This window comes from Arachis ipaensis, chromosome B8 (genome assembly GCF_059453495.1).
Source record: "Arachis ipaensis isolate K30076 ecotype BB chromosome B8, ASM5945349v1, whole genome shotgun sequence".
In the NCBI taxonomy this organism is placed as follows: Eukaryota; Viridiplantae; Streptophyta; class Magnoliopsida; order Fabales; family Fabaceae; genus Arachis; species Arachis ipaensis.
Window position 1 is genome coordinate 111,936,399 of NC_142443.1, and position 21,275 is coordinate 111,957,673.

The 21,275-nt window shown below is 39.9% G+C and overlaps 1 protein-coding gene across 1 annotated transcript; it reads right to left on the reverse strand.

Moving 5' to 3' along the window:
• Positions 1 to 19,388: 19,388 nt before the first annotated feature.
• On the reverse strand, positions 19,389 to 21,029 carry LOC148549276 (uncharacterized). Its single transcript, XM_088495709.1, has 3 exons — positions 20,480 to 21,029; positions 20,043 to 20,417; positions 19,389 to 19,639 (listed from the first exon to the last, which is right to left on the reverse strand). Exons 1-3 carry the CDS (start codon positions 21,027 to 21,029, stop codon positions 19,389 to 19,391), a joined length of 1,176 nt encoding a protein of 391 aa, XP_088351835.1.
• Between the last annotated feature and the right edge of the window lie 246 nt (positions 21,030 to 21,275).

Here is a 21,275-nt window from a genome sequence, read left to right on the forward strand (position 1 = left end):
CTTTAATTAATTTTTAAATTAGAAAAATATATTATTAGGTTTTAGAATTCTAATTTCAAATCAATTAGGATTAGATATAAAAGGAGAAAAGATTTATCCCTTTGGTCTCTCTTATCTTCTTCCTCATTTCACACTTTCATACTTTTTTACTCTAGGTTTTTCTCTGAGTCATGAGCAACTAAACCTCCACTGTTAAGGTTAGGAGCTTTGTTTATTTTAATGGATTAATACTATTATCATTATACTATTAATCAATACACTGATTTAAACTCAAGGATTGGTTTCGTTTTTCATTCTAGGAATTAGAGTGTCTTAGAAGATATTTTTTTCTAATTGAATTCTTATTGAATCTTGAAAAAGTCAAATCACTTGAATAATAGCTTGAAATCAATTCCTCACTATTCTCTAATTATCTAAATTTAATGGGATACGTGACATATAATCTCCTTATTTTTGGGTACTTAGGGTTTGTGTGGTTTCTAAACAAGAATTGGACTTAATCTTCTAATTTAAATTAAGTGACCAAGGAATTGGCAGTTGATTGAGTTAGATGAGATTAAATTGCTAAGGAATTAGGGTTTAATCACTTAAAGTTTTCCATGAATTGAATTTTGCATGATTAAAGTAGTTGATAAGAATCATTAATCCAGAAATTTAAACATCTCCAAAGCCTTAACTGTTTTCCCATACTATTTTCACCAACCATTTACTGTTTGCTTTCTTGCATTCTCTGATTTACTGTTTTATGCTATTTGAATTTGAAACCACTCATTTTAGCTTGGCTAACTAGCCTAATCACTTAACTATCGTTGCTTAATCCATTAATCCTCGTGGGATTGACACTCACTCATCTGAGTTATTACTTGGTACGACCCGGTGCACTTGCCGGTTAGTTTATGGTATTCGAAATTCCACACCAAGTTTTTGGAGCCATTGCCAGGGATGAACTGTGATTGACAACTACGCATTGTTTGATTACCTAGATAAGATATTTTCTTACTTTATTTTGCTTATTTTCCTCTTTTAATTTTCAAAAATTGTGCGATAAATTCCCTTAGTTTTATTCATTTTATTTTGCCTATTTTTTCTTCTTAATTTTGAAAATTTTACTTAAAATTTTTCTTTAATTTCAAAAATTTCTACCTTCTTTTATTTATTTTATTTTATTTTATTTCTTTTACTTAGTTTACCTCGCTAGGAATTCTCTTCACTCTGACGTAGATATTCCCACTTTTTCTTATTTTTTGTTTGTTTATGAGTAGGAACAGGAACAAGGAACCTTTTTTTGATTTTGATCCTGAGATTAAAAGAACCGTAGGAAGATGCCAACAATAGGTTAGAGCTTTTAGAGCTGTTGAAAGTCTCAGAGACAATTCTAAGGAGGAAGCTGAAGAAATCACTATGGAGCCAAATAACAAAAATAGTGTTGCTATTCCTAAGGCTCCCAATGCTCCTGAGCAACCTAGAAGGACTCTTGGTTCTTACACTGCCCCAAATCTCACTTTCTATGGCAGTAGCATTGTTGTGCCACCTGTGAATGCCAACAATTTTGAGCTGAAGCCTCAGCTCATTACTTTGGTGTAACAAAACTGTCAATTTCATGGACTCCCGTAGAAAGATCCAAACTTGTTCATCTCTAATTTCCTGCAGATTTGTGATACAGTGAAGATTAATGGAGTCCATCCTAATGTATACCGGTTGTTGCTCTTTCCGTTTGCTATACGGGACCAAGCCAAGCAGTGACTTGATATACAACCCAAAGAGAGCCTGGATACATGAGATAAAGTGGTCAGCAGATTCCTGACTATATTCTTTCCACCTTAGAGGCTGACCAAGTTAAGGACCAATGTTCAGACCTTCAGGCAACAAGAGGGTGAATCTCTCTATGAAGCCTGGGAAAGGTGCAAGGTTATGCTTAGAAAGTGTCCTCCCGAGATGTTTCCGGACTGGATACAATTGTAGATCTTCTATGATGGGATTACTCAGGCCGCTAGGACTTCTTTGGATAATTCTGCTGGTGGATCCCTTCATATGAAGAAAACCACTGAAGAGGCTCTAGAGTTGATTGAAATAATTGCTAACAACCAACATTTATACTCTTCTGAGAGGACCACCATGAGAAAAAGAGTCATGAAACTAGATGCTCTGGATACCATTCTTGCTCAGAATAAAGCCATGTCTCAACACTTAGGTGGCGGATTACAAATCTCATCCATTAATACCCAAAATTCTTCCAATGACATGAGTGGTGGATTACAACTCGGGGCATCAACTTCATAACAGAGAAAAAGAAATGAAAGCTATGTCTGGGGGTAGCTTGGTCTTCAGGGGCCTGAGGGCAACTTGGTCCTCCATGGTTTGGGAGGGCTCTTTAGTAAGAGTAGAAGAAGCAGCTTTGGGATTCTTAGAAGAAATAGCATCTTCATCATTGTCCGAAATAAGGATGATTTCACCATTCACTATGCTTTTGTCTGGATCAATAACTGAGATGTCTACCTTGGGCACAAGAACTTGGAATTGGACCTTCAAATTCTCTACAGTCTCATCTAAACCCTTAACTACAGACCACCCCAAGTCCACATGCTCTTCTTTAAGCTTTTTAAGTTGTTCCTGTAAGTCAATTCTCTCCCCAAAAACACGAAGATGACTCTCCTCTGCCCTTTTTCTTTAGGCCTCCTCCTTATTTGCCTTCTCGTCAGACAACTTCACCATATCTCCTAGCTTGGCAGTGTCCGACTTCATGGAAGTTCTCTCAGTTTCCCACTTGGTCGTAGCCTTTTCAAGGTCGGCCACCTTTTGCAGAGGATCGGACACTTCCTTCTGAGTAGCGTTAAGGGGAGCTTGGCGAATTTTTTTCAAGATGTTGGTTCAAATTCCAGATGTTCGAGTGCTACCCCTAGCCAGAACCTCAAAATTTTTTTTTATATTTGTATTATCCATACTAATCACACTACCTGGCAGGATAAACTCCTCGCTGAAGCCAATGGCATCAAAACCTTTATCGTAAACGCTTCCATACTTGTTAGAAGGAGTTTTGCATTTACGTAAGGCTCCAGATTTAGATTCTTTCAAGGGCTCAGAAAAAGAAGGAACTTGGTGCACGAATTGTGAATCACACTTTTCACAACTCGTACCACTAACCAGCAAGTGCACTGGGTCGTCCAAGTAATACCTCACGTGAGTAAGGGTCGAATCCCACGGAGATTGTTGGTTTGAAGCAATCTATATTTATCTTGTAAATCTTAGTCAGGAAGTCAATTATGTTTATCAGTTAAATTGCGAATAACCAAGAGAGCATAAATTAAAGGTTACTTGTTATGCAGTAATGGAGAATATGTTGGAGTTTTGGAGATGCTTTGTCTTCTGAATCTCTGCTTTCCTCTGTCTTCTGATTCACGCACGCACGTCCTCCTATAGCAAGCTGTGTGTAGGTGGATCACCGTTGTCAATGGCTACCATCCATCCTTCCAGTGAAAAGATTCCAAATGCGCTGTCACCGCACGGCTAATCATCTGCAGGTTCTCAATCATACCGGAATAGGATCTGCTATCCTTTTGCGTCTGTCACTACGCCCAGCATTCGTGAGTTTGAAGTTTGTCACAGTCACTCAATCATTGAATCCTACTCGAAATACCACAGACAAGGTTTAGACTTTCCGGATTCTCATGAATGCCGCCATCAGTTCTAGCTTATACCACGAAGATTCTAATTAAGAGATCTAAGAGATACTCATTCAATCGGATATAGAACGGAGGTGGTTGTCAGGCACACGTTCATGGTTTGAGGAAGGTGATGAGTGTCACGGATCATCACTTTCATCACAATTAAGCGCGAATGAACATCTTAGATAGGAACAAGCGTGTTTGAATGGAAAACAGAAATACATGCATTAATTCATCGAGACACAGCAGAGCTCCTCACCCTCAACAATGGAGTTTAGAGACTCATGCCGTCAAAGAGTACAAAGTTCAGATCTAAAATGTCATGAGATACAAAATAAGTCTCTAAAAGTTGTTTAAATACTAAACTAGTAGCCTAGGTTTACAAAAAATGAGTAAACTATGATGGATGATGCAGAGATCCACTTCTGGGGCCCACTTGGTGTGTGCTGGGGATGAGATTTAAGAAATTCACGTACATAAGGCTGTTTTGGGTGTTCAACGCCAGGTTTGGATCCATTTCTGGCGTTGAACTCCAGCTTTTGATCCTTTTCTGGCGCTGGACGCCAGAATTGGGCAGAGAACTGGAGTTGAACGCCAGTTTACATCGTCTATCCTTGTGCAAAGTATGAACTATTATATATTTCTGGAAAGCCCTGGATGTCTACTTTCCAACGCAATTGGAAGCGCGCCATTTCAAGTTCTGTAGCTCCAGAAAATCCACTTTGAGTGAAGGGAGGTCAGAATCCAACAGCATCAGCAGTCCTTTTTCAGCCTGAATCAAATTTTTGCTCAGCTCCCTCAATTTCAGTCAGAAAAATACCTGAAATTACAGAAAAACACACAACTCATAGTAAAGTCCAGAAATATGAATTTTTCCTAAAAACTAATAGAATTAAACTAAAAACTAACTAAAACATCCTACAAACTATATGAAATTAACCCCAAAAAGCGTATAAAATATCCGCTCATCAGAACTGGAGGGACTATTTGGGTAGAAGTGGTGCCTTATGAGAGAGGAGAAGGTTGTGCATACTTATCCGACCAAGAAGATGTTGGACCAGATTTGGGGGGAGGAGTCGAGCTACCCGATTTCTTGGCCTTATTCAGCTTGGCCCGATGAAAAGCTTCATTTTCTTAGCCTGCTTGAGTTTCTTATAATTGTCTGAGTTGTTGACCATTTTTTATAAAAAGAGAAAGCAAGATTTAGAAAATGCAAATAGTATATACAGAACTACCTACAAAGTAAAGCTATCTACCTAACTTGGTCCAAACATAACTCGGTTTAGCTATCAGAAATTTCTTCGTGTTGAGATTGGGAGCTCGACCCCAATATTCTTTAAATAAAGTCATGATCAATTGCTCCCTCTCATTGAGATTTTCCAAGTCGTACTTTAGAACTTTCGACTTTTCTTCCAAATACAGACAAGACATATATTGGGACTTTTCATTCATATAAAAAGGTTGGGTACCCTCAACGGGTCAGATTTTTAAATAATAGTTTTTAAAATCATGAAGCCTACTATTATTTTTTTAGAGCTAAAGGTTTTAGTTAGTTAAAAAAAATAGAAGAAAATTTTAAAGGATAAAGGAAGGTCGAGCACCTAGCTAACCAACTGGGAAATTTTCATAAACCCCCAAGAGTTTGAATGGAGTTAGGTAGGAGAAACTCGGGAATCCAACAAAATATCCATCTCAAAATCAGTAAATGGAATCCTTGTGCGTAGCCTAAGGAAAAGGCACTCATACATGAAGAGGAAATGGGATTCCAATTTGTTAAATAGGGCATAACATGTTCTCTCTTCTTGGTCAAAGGCTACTAAGACATACTTCTCTTAATCCTCTTGTTTGATATAGATAGGGTACTTAAGGCAAAAATTTGCTACGGTTTTCCTTTCCATTATAGACACAGTTGCTAATACTATGTTGTCTACCCAATCTAACTCATCCAAAATTTTAGAAGCCATAACTTGGACTACAAAGCAAGATATATGAGATGTATACCTGCAAAAGAAAAATAACTAGCCATGTAAAATACTATAATTCGGATAAGCAGAAACGCAACAAGTCAGATCACCCAAAAACATCCAAAATAACACTTGCCATTCCCAATGAAAAAAGAGGCCAAAGTATGGCCTTGGTTCATAGAAACTAAAGTGGCATCATCATCAAAGGCAACAATGGCACCACTGAGGGGGCATGGTAAGCCAAAAATATCATGCACCATAACAAAATCAAGAATCCTCCAAAAACAACATTCTAAAGTCAAAAATCCCAAATACAGTTCAAAAATTTCAAAAACAAACTCTTGATCCTAGACTATTTAAGGCACAAAATCATACAACAACATCACAAGTAACTAACTACAAGTAAGCATTGATATAGAGAAGAAAGAAGCGCTAACCTTGATAAGGAAAGTAGATGATGGAATCATGCACAAACATGGTCCTAGAAATAGCAGCCCCAAAGCAAGAAGCTTCAAGAAAGAACGATCTCCAAGGAGTGTGAGGAATTCTTATACGCACAAAGAAAAAGAAAAACTTGTAGAGAAAACGGTTTTCAGGAGTATGAAGAGTATTGAGAGGAGATTTTGTGAAAAGAAGAAGAAATGAAAAAATGAGAAAAAGAAGAAGAGTCAAGCTTTTATAATTTTGAATAGGGAAAAATGGTAAAATCACACGCATTAAATGCTACACAGTTACCAAGAAAACTAAAAAGGCGCGTAAATGGTTGTAGAAGTTTAAAATGTCACATCAATTCAAAATTACATTGAGTTAGCCGACTGATGCGTGAGTATCTTTCCTATCTTTTTCTAGTGAATTTACATTCAAATTGTTGAGTTTAAACAATATTTAAATATCTTTTAGCCACTATGGATGCTACTTTGAGTTGTGTGCAATTCAATTTATTTCAGGTAGCATTCGGATGGATTTGATGGAGTTTTTTATAGAAAAAGAGAAGAAAGTGAATGATGTTGTCAACCCTAACCTCCCTGCACTCCAACAGGAATAACACAAGCTACAAAGGTCCAATTGATGTGATTCTAGTGGCATTGGAAAGCTAACTTCTAGAGCTTTCCAACGATGTATAATAGTGCACACTTCTTCTCCAGAAATTCTGCCTTGGTGGCACCTAACTTGGGATTTTCCAAGTTAGGCGCCAAAGGAGACTCCACACGCCAAAACCATGCTGCAAGGTGGCGCCTAACTTGGCTTTTTCCAAGTTAGGCGCCAAGATACAATCAACACGTCTAAGCAAGGCTGCCATAGTGGTGCCTAACTTGGGAATTTCCAGGTTAGGCACCAGCCTTAACTCATCAAGTGGTCCCAACGCTCAATCAAGTAGCATACGAAGATCTCATTCAATTTGGATTAAAACTTATTTTATTTTAAAATAGGAAAAGATATTATTTAGTTTTAGAAAATATATTTTACATTAATTAAGATTAGATATAAAAGGTAAAAGAATCAGCCCTTTGGGCTCTTTTTCTCTTCTCTCAGACCTCATTCCGTATTTTACAGTTTTACAGAACCCTAATTTTCTCTCTGAACCATGAGCAACTAAACCTCCATTGTTAAGGTTAAGAGCTCTGTTTATTCTATGGATTAATACTATTACTGTTCTATTTTAATTTATGTATTGATTTCAATTTCAAGAATTATTTTCGTTCTTTATCTTATGAATCTGGGTGGAATGGAAGTATGACCCTTGTTCTAATTGAGTTCTTTTAAAACTTGGAAAAGCTCTTTGCTTGAACAACAGCTTGAAAATAATTTCTCCTAAATTTCTAATTATCTGGACTTAACGGGATACGTGATATATAATCCTCTTATATTTGGGTAATTAGGATTTTTGTGGCATATAAACTAGAATTGAACTTAACCCTCTAATTGGAATCAAGCGACCAAGGAATTGGCGGTTGTTGAAGGTTAGAGGAGACTAAAAAGGTCTAAGGAATTAGGGTTTAGTTACATATAGTTTGCTATGAATTGAATCTTGTATGATTAAAATAGTTGGTAAGAAAAGTTAATCCGAAAAATAAATATCTCTGAAACCTTAACTGTGTTCTCTCATATATATTTCACAACCCGTTTACTGCTTGCTTTATTAATTTCTTGAATTTACTGTTTGATGCAATTAAACTCTCAAAACACCATTTTCTGTTTGTCTAACTAAGTAAATCACACAATCATTGTTACTTAGTCCATCAATCCTCGTGGGATCGACCCTCATTCACTTGAAGTACTACTTGGTACGACCCGGTGCACTTGCCGATTAGTTTGTGGGTTATAAATTCCACACGACCAACCTCCTCGGATAAAATCACATCCAAAAACCGATCGCAGAACGGTCAAACTTGAGTACTTAACCTTACGAACTATTCAACATTCCAACGCCAACACAACTCGTCTACCTGCTTGCTCGAGTTTGACTTATCTAACTCAATAAACAAAGTCAGGTCTGAAATGAAGGCCCAATCTACAAAGAAACCAATTCTACTACATCAAATCTGCCCAACCTGTTGAAGCATGAATCCTTAGGTGCGACCCGACTTGACTTGTACATCAAAAAGATCTTAACTATACTAACGTGTATCCCTACAAATTAGCAACACTATCACTTCATAAATAATTGGAAAGTATCCACCCACCATCATAGGTAGATAAGTTACCTAGTGATAGTAATATTATCACTCTTAGTGTATAAATACCCATCACAGATAGGTATTTCTTAACCCTAATTCATAAAACATGCCTAACATTTTTGCTAACTTAGCATCGAAGTCCCTTACAGGTACAACTCCCCATTCACCATAAAAGACCTCAGATAGCTTTGTCTCGTTTGAAAAGACGTCGGGACCTTCACTAGAAGGATTCTGGACCTCACGTTCAGGCCCAAACTACTTCAATTTCACGTAATTTTTGGAACACATCTTATATTTTTCTTTAGCATACTATGAGCTTGTTTGAGTGCTATTAGGTTGTTAAAAAATTTTTAATAATAAAAATAAAAATTCTAAAAAAATTATAAAAATATCATTTATAAGCTACAATTTATATCATTTAAAAAAACCATTTTTTCTTAAAAAATATTTTAACAAAATAAATAGACAAAAACTATCTTTATATCGTTGTACTTAAGGTTCTGAAAAATCAGACCAGTCATCGAATCGTTCTAGTCACTGGTCCAACTGGTTCAACTGTGGTCCAACCAGAAAAATAATTTTATAATGAAATAATAAATAAATTATAAATAAATACTCTAAAATATAATTATACTCTAATATAAACTTTGAAATATCTTCTAAATTTAAAGTATTACATTCATGTCATCAACCAAAGCCTTAAGATCTTTAGAAAAAGTACAAAATTAAAAGTAAAATAACAAAAAAAAATATCCAAATACAAAATGCTAATATAAAAGTTTATCATAAATCATCAAAATCTGCAAAAATGTGCTGTAGATTTGTTGTATTGGGATAATCTTCACCTTCATTTTCCAACCCTTTTTTGCAGAAGAAACAAAATATATAGCATAAATCATTAAGGCAGTCACAATCTAAATTAAAATCAATAATCAAGACATTCACAATCTAAATTAAAATCAAGACAGTCATCAAGACTTTCAAAATTAATAATTAGTAAATTAAAATCACAACACACAAAACAGCAACACAGCACAACAAGAGCTATTCAATAATCACTAATCATTCAACAAAAATTAAAAACACAACTACAGACCTTCGAAAGATAGAAACAGAGCATAAAAACAAAAAAAATGAAGAACACGTGAAGAACAAGTGAGCACTGAGCCACTGACCTTTGAAGACAACGCTGACAGATTGGTGATTCAAAGACCAATTACCGCAACAGACGATGTCGACCAAATAATGGTGAACAGCTAAAGACGATGGATGGGCTGAGCTCACAAAAGAAGAAAGCAGGGATTGGAGACTTGGGGGCAATGGCTTGATGGACGAACGGTGGTAGTAGCTCGATGGACGGAAAAGAGTAGTGGCTCCACGGACGGACAATAGTAGTAGATCGAAGAGATGCTAGGATTGCAGAAGAAAGTCTTTTCTGCTTGAGTGAGAGCTGAGAGGAAGAGCAGTGAGAGGCATGCTTGAGAGATTTGATTCATTTCAGACATTCAGCGATTCAAAACGGCATCGTTTCCTTTAAACTGTCTAGTTCTCGGTCCGAGCCAACCAGCTGGTTTAGTGGTTCGCCACTGATTTTTTGCTCAGTAGTTTCACATGGTTAACCGAACCGTTGCTGTTACTGGTTTACGGTTGGACCTATCTGACTGGCCAGCTCGATCCCATTTTTAGAACCATGGTTGTTTCTAAATATAATTAATAAATTAAAAAATATTTTTACATGAGATATTTGAACATCAAATTACCTTAATTTTTCTAAAAGATCTTTTCAAAAAATCATTTAAAAATTAATTAAAAAAATTATCGAAACAAAGGATTTTTATTTAATAAAATAAATTAATTATGTAATCAATTGAATAGATTTTTAAAATTTTACCGTTTTAAACATGAAGAGTGCTAGGGGAACAATGAAAATTTTGAACAACATGAACAACCACCAATCAAATGAAAATACACTACACCTTAATTTAATGCTACTAATCAAATTTACTCTTTTAACCCTATTAATTCACATTGTTTACCCATTGTTCAAAAACTTTGTTAGTTACCTATACTTTTCCTTTAAACATTTAGGTATGATTTCGCTGGCACAAAAAGCGAAATCATCGATTACATTGATTGTGCAGTTACCGGCAGCGAAATTCAGGAAGAACTAAAAGTGCGCGGTTGCGCTATTTATAGCCTCCACCACCATGATTTTGCAGGTAGCAAAAGCGTAATCAGGCGCTTTCTAATCTTTCTGGATTTTGCTGTTAGTAACCATGCAATCAATGTAATCTGCAATTTTATTTTTTTTTGTGCCAACAAAATCGTACCTAAATATTTAAAATGGTAAAAATCTACTTAATTGAATAAATAATTATTTTATTTTATTTAAATAAGAAAAGCTCCAAACAAATTCATATTTTTTATCCTTTTTTATCTTCTCTCTTACGACTAGGCCTAACACTATATGGATTGAAGATGTACCTGAGAACATTAGAAGAGAGAGAGAAAGAGTATGGAATTGCAACAGCATACAAAAGCATCACAAACACTGAAGATGATCAATACGCAACTTAAAAAATAATTTCAACTTAAAAAATAATTTGGAATTGAAAAGGATCTCAACTTAAAAAATAATTTAGAATTGAAAAGGATCTCAACGTATAAAATATTTCATGTAACTCACTTTGCATAATAAACTTCTAACTACAAAGAGAAAGCAAAGAATTATGGGAACATTACCTAGTTGTCATAGATATGTTGGAACAGAAGAAACCTTTATACATGCGCTTTGTGGTTGCCTAGTGATCTAGACAAGATTAATGCATCTCTTTAAAATTAAAAGCTTCTTCAGAGCTCCCTTCAACACTTGACTAAGGTGAAACCTCACCTCAGAACTGAGCAACAAACTAAATGACTCTTAGATGGATAGATTTATAATTGGATATTAGTGGATCTGAAAATGAAAAACACAGAAGTATTCACCCCAACAGTGAGTAAACCCCCCAAGTCTACATCAGCTTACAGCTCACCATGTTGAGGAGATTTACACAACTTTCAAAAAAGAAAGTCTCTTAAACATAGTCGTAACCAGATTTTAAGCGAACATAAAATGGAATAGGCCTCCACAAGGATGGGTAAAATGAATTCAATTGGGAGGTCAGCGGGTAATCCTGGACCAGCTGAATGCGGTGGAGTTGTGAGAGATGAGAATGGATGATGTATAGCAGGTTTTATAGAAAATTTAGGGACATGTAATGCTTATCAAGCAGAACTATGGAGAATTTATTATGGTTTCAAAATGTTGTAGGAGTTAGGATTTAAAAGGACAATGATGGAACTAGATTCCAAAATAATGATAGAAGTTCTTGTTGTAAAAATCAGAGCAAAAAAACATCCAAATAGTCTAATAAAGAGAATTTACTCCCTTATCAATAAGGAATGGCAACTCAATTTCAACCATACATACAAGGAAGAGAACCGCATAGCTGATTGCTTAATAAGGCTAAGTACAAAAAAGAAACTTAGGTATCATTTTGTGAATCTGTCTTTTAGTGTTCTTAAAATGATTATTAATGATGATGTCCGAGAGATTATTTTACCCCGTATAGTTAAAATATAGTTTTTAGTTCCCTGAGTTTTAAGCCCCGTTAAATATATCAAAAGGAGAGAAAAAAAAAGTTTAAGTTTTTTTCTAATATTAGATTATTATGCATAAACTTTTTAAAATTGACTCAAATTATGTATTATACACTGTTGTAAATCTTTACCAAATGTTAATAATATTGTTCATACCCTGGCCCAACGCTAGGGCCCAGGATCCAAGTAAGAAGGCCCAACCCAAAGGATTGAGCCCCACCCTGCACCAAATCAACCGCTACAAAGTCGGTTTGCACCACGACTTGCTCTAAGGAAGTCGGGAACGAGGATTAGCTGGCAGATAAGCACTCATTTGAATGGGTAACTGCCCCTAGAATCTCTCTAACCACTTCCACGAGCCATATCTTAACTTCCCTAAGATAAAGGGACGATTAACACCCTAGAAAAGTGGCACTACTCCAACGGTGGTTATTGGTTCACCACTATAAATACACTGACACTCCTCAGGTATCTCTAAGACCCAATACACTCTAAACCTGCTCACGCCCTTGCTAACTTAGGCATCGGAGTGTCTTTGCAGGTACCACCCCCCATTCCTCCACGCACGCACAAGTCGGAGGGCACCGAGTTGTGGATCCACCGGGAATCCTCCTCATTCATACGTTTGGACCAACCAGCACCGTCCAGCCCATTAATCTCCGGTTACCCACCGTAGCATTGGCGCCGTTGCCGGGGACCCGAGAGATCAACCAGTGATGGCGGACAGATCCCCTGAGGAGGGTCATGTGGAAACAGATTCTGAACAAGAGAATCTGGATACCGGAAATAATGACGCGGACCTAACCCTCCATCAGGAAACCAATGATCAACACAAAGAAGGAACCTCCGGAGTCAAAACCCCGAAGGTGAATTCCTCTGAAGGCCGTGAGTCAGAGAAAGATGGACAGTCCCACGCAACTGAGCTTATGGGATTAGTCCATGTCCACCAATGTCGTTTGGAACAACTAGAACAGGAACGGGAGCGACAAAGGGAGATAGAAAAGCACCTAAGAGAGGAGATGGATCGACGAAAAGAGTTAGAGGAAAAACTCTTAAAGTTAGAATCCTCCCTCAAAGGTCGGAACTCCCGTGACGGTAGAAAAGATTCGCCCCTAGGGGGGAAGATCCTTTTAGTGAGGACATAATGAGGGCAAAAGTTCCGAGAAACTTTAGAAGCCCCGATATGGACCTCTACGACGGAACCACTGATCCAAAGCATCATCTGAGCAACTTTAAAAGTCGGATGTATCTGGCTGACGCTTCTGATGCTACGCGATGCAAAGCTTTTCCGACAACCTTGTCAAAAGCAGCGATGAAGTGGTTCGACAGGCTCCCCCTGAAGTCGGTTACCAGTTTTGAAGACCTCTCAAGGAAATTCTTGATGAGGTTCTCTATCCAGAAAGACAAAGTTAAACATGCACCAAGCCTCCTGGGAATAAAACAGGAGGTCGGAGAATCCTTACGAGCCTATATGGAAAGGTTCAACAAAGCATGTTTAGAGATTCAAGACCTGCCCACCGAGGCAGTCATAATGGGGTTAGTCAATGGGCTCAGAGAAGGTCCCTTCTCACAGTCCATATCCAAAAGACATCCCATCTCTCTAAGTGATGTACAGGAAAGAGCTGAAAAGTACATCAACATGGAGAAAAATGCTAAGTTAAGAGACCTGAGTTGGCGACCTGGGCACCCTCCCTCAACAAAAGAGAGAGAGAGGAAAACCAAAAAGAAGGAAGAACTCGGTCTCGATAGACCAAGGAAATATCACTCTTATACTCCCCTAAAGGTCTCCATGGTGGATGTATACAGAGAAATTTGTAATACTGAAAGGCTGCCACCCCCTAGACCCATTAAAAATAAAAAAGGGGGGAGCCGCAGCGACTACTGTGAGTACCATAAAATATATGGTCACTCCACAAACGACTGCTACGACCTTAAAAATGTGATAGAAAAGCTGGCTAGGAAAGGTCGGCTAGACAGATATCTCATAGAAAGGTCGGACAGTCATGGGAAGAGAAAGCGAGATGATATGGATAGAAGAGACCCACCACCGCAGACTCCGGAGAGACAAATCCACATGATCTCAGGAGGGTTCGCGGGAGGGGGACTCACCAAATCCTCTCGCAAAAGACATCTCAAGAGAATCTACCAGGTCGGAGGAGATTCATCCGACCTCCCTACCATTTCATTCACAAAAGAAGATGGGCAAGGAATAATCCCTGGACATGATGATCCAGTGGTAATAACTATGATCCTAGCAAATGCTCATCTCCACAGAACCCTAGTAGACCAAGAAAGCTCAGCGGACATCCTTTTTAAGCCCACTTTCGACAAACTAGGGTTGGATGAGAAAGAATTAAGAGCCTACCCCGACACCTTATATGGACTAGGCGACACGCCAATAAAGCCACTAGGATTTTTGCCCCTCCACACCACTTTTGGAAAAGGGGAAAAATCAAAAACTCTGAGCATAGACTTCATAGTCATCGATGTAGGGTCAGCATATAATGCTTTAATTGGCAGAGCTACCCTTAATTGACTCGGAGCGGTGGTATCCACTCCTCACCTTTGTATGAAATTCCCGACTTCAGCAGGGATAGCAACGGTAAGGGGAGATCAGAAATTGGCAAGAAAATGCTACAATGAAAGCCTAAACCTGAGAGGAAAAAGCCGAGAAGTTCACACAGTAGAGCTCGGAGGCGCAAGGGCTAGAGAGGAGCTGCGTCCACAACCGGGAGGAAAAACCGAGGAGATACAGGTCGGCGAAGAGGATGGAAAAAATACTCACATAGGGGCCAACCTAGGGGAAACCCTAAAACAAGGGTTGACTAAGCTCCTAAGAGATAACTCCGATCTCTTCGCCTGGAAGGCCTTCGACATGCCTGGGATAGACCCCGAGCTCATGTCCCATAAGCTCTCGGTTTACCCGGGGTCCCGACCTGTACAACAAAGAAGACGCAAGCTCGGCCCCGAGCGAGCCCTAATAGTAGAGGAGCAAGTACAAGCGCTCCTAGAAGCCGACTTCATTAGAGAAGTCAAGTACCCAACATGGCTAGCCAATGTAGTGCTAGTCAAAAAACAAAATGGCAAATGGAGAATGTGTGTCGATTACACCGACTTAAATAAGGCATGTCCGAAGGACCCTTATCCACTGCCAAGTATTGACACCCTAGTGGACTCCAGCTCGGGGTATCAATACTTGTCGTTCATGGACGCCTACTCGAGGTATAACCAAATCCCAATGTATGAGCCAGACCAGGAGAAAACATCATTCATCACGTCCAGAGCTAATTTTTGCTACGTGGTCATGCCATTCGGATTGAAAAATGCAGGGGCCACATACCAGAGGCTGATGAATAAGGTGTTTGCCTCTCACCTTGGAAGCTTAATGGAAGTGTACGTCGACGACATGCTGGTAAAGACCAAGAAAGAAGTCAATCTCTTGGCAGACCTCTCACAAGTCTTCAACACCATAAGGCTACACAGGATGAGACTAAATCCCTCAAAGTGTGCCTTCACAGTAGAGGCAGGAAAATTCCTAGGGTTTATGCTAACACAAAGAGGGATTGAAGCTAATCCCGACAAGTGTAGAGCTATCCTGGAGATGAAAAGCCCGACTTGTTTAAGAGAGGTCCAGCAGCTGAATGGCCGACTTGCAGCCCTTTCCAGATTTTTGGCAGGATCGGCACTAAAATCCCTCCCACTGTTCTCCTTATTGAGAAAGGGATGTCAGTTTGAATGGACTCCTGAATGCGAGGAGGCGTTCCAGGAGTTCAAAAGATTCTTAAGCCAACCTCCTATTTTGACCCGACCAATAGCTGGGGAAGACCTCGTCCTATACTTATCTGTAGCAGACAAGCAGGGGTGGCAAAGCGGGCCGGCCCGCCCCGCCCCGCCCCGCCCCGCCTAAGCCCGCCCTATAAATGGGGCGGACCGGCCCGCCCCGCCAACTAAAATGGGTTCAAAATGCTAGCCCGCCCTGCTTTATGGCGGATTGGTGGGTTGGCGGGCTAGCCCGCTTCTTTTTTTTTTTGAAAAATAAAATTTATTAAAATTAACCAAAAAATAATAATTAAAAAATCAAATACAAATAAAAAATAGTCAAATTATAATATAATTTTTTTACTATTTTTTTTAATTTTTAACTTCAATAAAATTGTTTAAAATAATATTTGTCAATAGAATCATCTTTATTTTAAAAAATAAGTCACATAATTTGAGTATATATACGAAATTGTAAAATAAAATAAATAAAGTTAATAACTAAAGAAGAATAAAAACAAAAAATGAAAAAAAGTGTTTAAAAATTCTATAATTATTAATTTTATAATAGTCATCACTCTTTTATTTAATAAAAAAAAAGAAAAACAAAATCTTCGGCCCGGCGGACCGGCCCGCCCCGCCCCGCCAAAACCCGCCAATTTGGCGGTGCGGGTTTGGCGGGTTTTTGTATTTTGGCGGGCTCCAAATCCTAGCCCGACCCGCCTTTTTTAGCGGGTTTAACGGATCGGCCCGACGGGCTCGACCCATTTTGCCACCCCTACAGACAAGGCAGTCTCGTCGGCCCTAATAAGAGAAGACGAGGTCGAACAGCACCCAGTATATTTCATCAGTAAAGTCCTACAAGGCCCTGAGCTAAGGTACCACAAACTAGAGAAGTTTGCCTACTCCTTAGTAGTAGCCTCACGAAGACTACGGCCTTACTTTCAAGCTCACACAATAAGAATCCGCACAAACCAACCCATGAAGCAAATCCTCCAAAAGACGGATGTTGCAGGGAGAATGGTTCAATGGGCAATAGAGCTCTCCGAATTCGACTTGAAGTATGAAACTCGGACAGCGATCAAAGCCCAGTGCCTCACCGACTTCATTGCGGAATACGCGGGAGACCAAGAGGAAAAACCAACTACATGGGAACTTTATGTAGATGGATCCTCAAACAAAATAGGAAGCGGTGCAGGCATAATATTGGTGGACGAAAGAGGGACCCAAATAGAGGTTTCCCTCAAATTTGAATTCTCAGCTTCAAATAATCAGGCAGAGTATGAAGCCTTGATTGCTGGATTGAAGCTGGCGGAAGAAGTCGGTGCTACAAAAGTGATGATATACAGCGATTGGCAAGTAGTAACCTCCCAGATAAGAGGAGAGTATCAGGCAAAGGACCCAAATATGAAAAGGTACTTAGAAAAAACTCTGGAACATCTTGGGCGCTTTGCAGAAACCGAGGTCAAACACATAACTCGGGATCTAAATAGCAGAGCAGACGCCCTATCCAAGTTGGCAAGTACCAAGCCAGGAGGGAATAACAGAAGCCTGATCCAGGAAACTCTCCAGAAACCCTCCGTAGTAAAAGAAAAAGACAAACAAGAGGAGGTCCTTGAGGTAGTCGGATTAAACCTCGGTTGGATGAGCCCCTTGGTCGAATACATAAAATTCGACATCCTCCCCAAGGAGGAGAAAGAGGCCAAGAAGATCCGAAAGGAAGCGCAACATTACACTTTGGTGAGAAATATCCTCTACAGAAGGGGGATATCAACACCATTATTAAAGTGTGTACCGACTTCAAAAACCACCGAAGTGTTGAAAGAAGTCCACAGTGGGATCTGCGGAAATCATCTCGGAGCAAAGTCACTAGCCAGGAAAGTAATCCGAGCTGGATTCTACTGGCCGACCTTACAGAAAAATGCCACGGAATTTGTGAAAAAGTGCCAACCATGCCAGATGCATGCAAATTTCCATGTGGCTCCCCCGGAGGAGCTAATCAGTATCACTTCTCCATGGTCTTTTGCAAAATGGGGAATGGATTTGTTAGGTCCTTTTCCCCAAGCGCCAGGACAAGTTAGATACCTGATTGTGGGAATAGATTATTTCACAAAGTAGATAGAAGCAGAACCATTGGCCACCATCACCGCACAAAGAAGTCAGAGTTTCCTCTACAAAAATATCATCACAAGGTATGGGATACCTTATTCCATCACTACAGATAATGGAACTCAGTTCACCGACTCTACCTTTAGAAGCCTAGTAGCCAGTATGAAAATCAAACACCAGTTCACCTCGGTGGAGCACCCGCAAGCCAATGGGCAAGCCGAGGCAGCCAACAAAGTCATACTGGCAGGGCTAAAGAAAAGATTACAAGATACAAAAGGAGCCTGGGCCGAAGAGCTCCCACAAGTGCTATGGGCTTACAGGACAACCCCCCAATCCGCCATTGGAGAAACACCCTTCCGACTAGTCTATGGCGTAGAAGCCATGATCCCAATAGAAGTCAACGAACAAAGCCCAAGAGTGATTCTCCATGACGAGATCGGAAATATACAGGGGCATAAAGAGGAGCTCGACTTGCTCCCCGAGGTCCGAGAAGAAGCCCAGATAAGAGAAGCAGCGTTGAAACAAAGGATGACTACAAGATACAACAAGAAAGTCATTCGAAGAGCATTCACCCCAAGTGATTTAGTCTTGATCAGAAACGACATTGGAGTCAACAAATCAGGAGAAGGAAAGCTCGCTGCAAACTGGAAAGGACCATACAAAATCAATGAGGTCTTAGGAAAAGGCTATTATAAAGTGACCGACTTGGACGGCACCGAGTTACCAAGGTCGTGGCATGCTTGTAATATGAAAAGGTACTATAGCTAAAAGCGAACTCTACTCCCTGATGTACTCTTTTCCCAACTTCATGATTTTTTTTCCAAAACCAAAGGGTTTTTTCTGGAGAAGGGTTTTTAACGAGGCATCATAGTAGAGACTAAGGGAAATAGATTGTCAAAAACCCTTAGTAGCAATAAGGTACCTCCCCAATTAATAAAAGATCTTTTTTCATATATATCTCTTGCAAATTCCTTTTTTATTTTTTCTTTCGACGAAACGCGCCGACTTAAGCTCGACAAAACGTGAAAATCCCATGAACCGACCTAGATGGTCGTCAGGATAAAACGACGAGGTACAAGTCGGTGTAAAGAGGTTATAGAAGTTGATCATGATAAACTCGGAAATATCCCGACTCATAAGTCGGAAAGGGAAACCGAGTAAAACAAAAATGAATCACGAAAGTAGCCTAAAGTCATAAAAACTCAATGAAACGAAATTGAGTACTAGGAATAACCAAAGAGAGGTAGGAAAAAACCTAAGAAAAGATTAAAAGGGTGTCCTAAAGATCCTTAAAATAAAAAGGTTCAGAAAGGCAGACAAAGCCAAAGAAAAGGTTTTTCCAGAAAAGATCAAAGGGAAGTTCGAAATCAGAGAAACATGCACGCATAAGGTAACTTAAACCCTTATCCAAAAAAGGGTATTTATTTTTTAACTTAAACCCTTATTAAAAAAGGGCATTAAAAAGTGTTTTGTTTACGGCCTTAAAAGGCCAAAAAATTGTTCACGCACTACCAAAATTAAATAAAGAGTTTAAAAAGAGGGGACCCACAGGCCGGGCCCCCATATAGCCAATAAAATTATTTTTTAGGAAGGAGAGTAGACGGATCACCATCACCAGAGCCAGGAGGAGCACCACCAGGACCGGGAAGAGAGGCATCCATAGGAGATGAAGAGGAAGTCGAAGGAACTGTGGAGGAACTCGGGGCGTCCTTAGGGCGGGGAGGAGACTTTATAATCCTTTTCCCCCGAGTCTTCAAATCTGACTCGGAAATAATCTCGGGGACAGGGGGATCCACAATGGCACCATCGATGACAACCTTATCGGGATCTAAAGGAGAGAGGTCCAAGTCAGGAGCAATGACTCCGACCTGCTCCTTAAAGATCCTCCAAGCCTCCTCAGCGCCATCAGCAATAGAGTCCTCCAACTCGGCGTATGCCTTCCGAGAATTCAGCAGATCATTTTTCACAGACACAAGATCATTAAACAAACTTTGATAGCTATCCTGTACTGTCTTCCTCAAACCGACCTCCATGTTGCATTGGGCTTGCAACTTCCTCTCCCTCTCCCGGAGGTTATCTCTCTCCTCCCTCAGCTTGGCGACTTCCTCCTTCAACTTCCCCTCATGCTCTTGATATATGAGAAGCCTTCCTTCCAGCTCTTCGACCCTCGAGGTCATCCCTAAAGAGCTGAGAGGAGCCTTCTCAAAAATATCTAAGAGTTTGCCACAAACCCCCCGCCGTCTTAAGGCTCTCCTCAACCAGAGTGGTAAGGTGGCGCCGAACAGAAGCATCATCCATGCTTATACGAGCATGGGGATAGATGTTCTTTCGGACGAATGCAAGAGCATCCGCCTTCACCTCACCAGAAGAGCCAGACTCTAAGGTCTTGCGCTTCTTATTCTTTGGCTCAGGAGAAGGTCGAGCAGAGGGGGGCGGCTGAGAGAAAGTTGAAGAAGAAATCACAATGGGCTGAGAGGGAGTCCCAACGTTCCGAGGAGGAGGAGGATGAGAGATGACCGCCCTGGCGCCACCAGTCCTGGCGCGAGACCTTGCTTTAGCCTCCTGGACCCTTTGGTAAGACTCCTGAGCGTTTGCCTTTGCCATCTCTGAAAGGACAATAACAGATAGATCAGACAAGTCGGAAATCTAACAAACAAATAAAAGCTACCTAGCTGTGCCTGAACAAAGGTCGGAGACCCCTGGAGAAACTTTTTTGTGTCCAAGTATGGGGCCCTCCCCCACACTTCTCGGAGGAACCCCACAATGGCTGCTTCTACCTCATCCAGGTCATCCAGACCATATTTCTCGCAGGGGGAGGCCTCCAGCCAGTATAAAGGAAATCGGGGAGAATAATTATCATCCAGAAAAAAGGGATGGTGACCCTCTACGGCTTGAACTTTGAAAAAATAATTTTTAAAGTCATGAAAGGATTCGTCAAAAAGAGTAAAAACTCTCCGACCCTGTATGGCTCGGAAAGACACCCATTGTTGCTTATTGTTTATCCCACTGAAGGGTTTGGTCATATGGAAGAGATAGAAAAAAATCTTCAAAGAAGTCAGGAACTCCAAAGCCTGGCTAATAAATTGATAAATTTTCAAAAAACCCCAAGAGTTGGGGTGAAGCTGGGTAGGGGCAACTCGGCAGTGATGCAAAACAGATATCTCAAAGTTTGAAAAAGGAAGGAAAACACCCAAACGGGTGATCATGCACTCATACATAAAGAAAAAATGAGGGACCGCCTCATTGACCCTCCCAAAGCAAACCCGGTCTTCAGGACCCGGGACTACCAATTCGTACTTCGGCTCGTCATCCTCAGAAGTACAAATTCTGTGGTGAGTGCGAAGGTTGGTGATAAACTTAGTATCGACCGAGGGTTCCTCCCCTAGGACCGTGACATCAACCCATTGAGAAAGGATATCTACGGAAGCCATTTCTTTTTCTTAAAAAGGTAGCAAAAAACCTAC

Coding starts and splice junctions, on each gene's coding strand:
- LOC148549276 (XM_088495709.1), bottom strand. CDS start 21,029: ATGTATGAGTGCATGATCACCCGTTTGGGTGTTTTCCTTCCTTTTTCA. Junction 20,418..20,479: donor CTTTGTTCAGGCACAGCTAG/GTAGCTTTTATT, acceptor TTGTCCTTTCAG/AGATGGCAAAGGCAAACGCT. Junction 19,640..20,042: donor GAGCCTTAAGACGGCGGGGG/GTTTGTGGCAAA, acceptor TCTCTCCTTTAG/ATCCCGATAAGGTTGTCATC.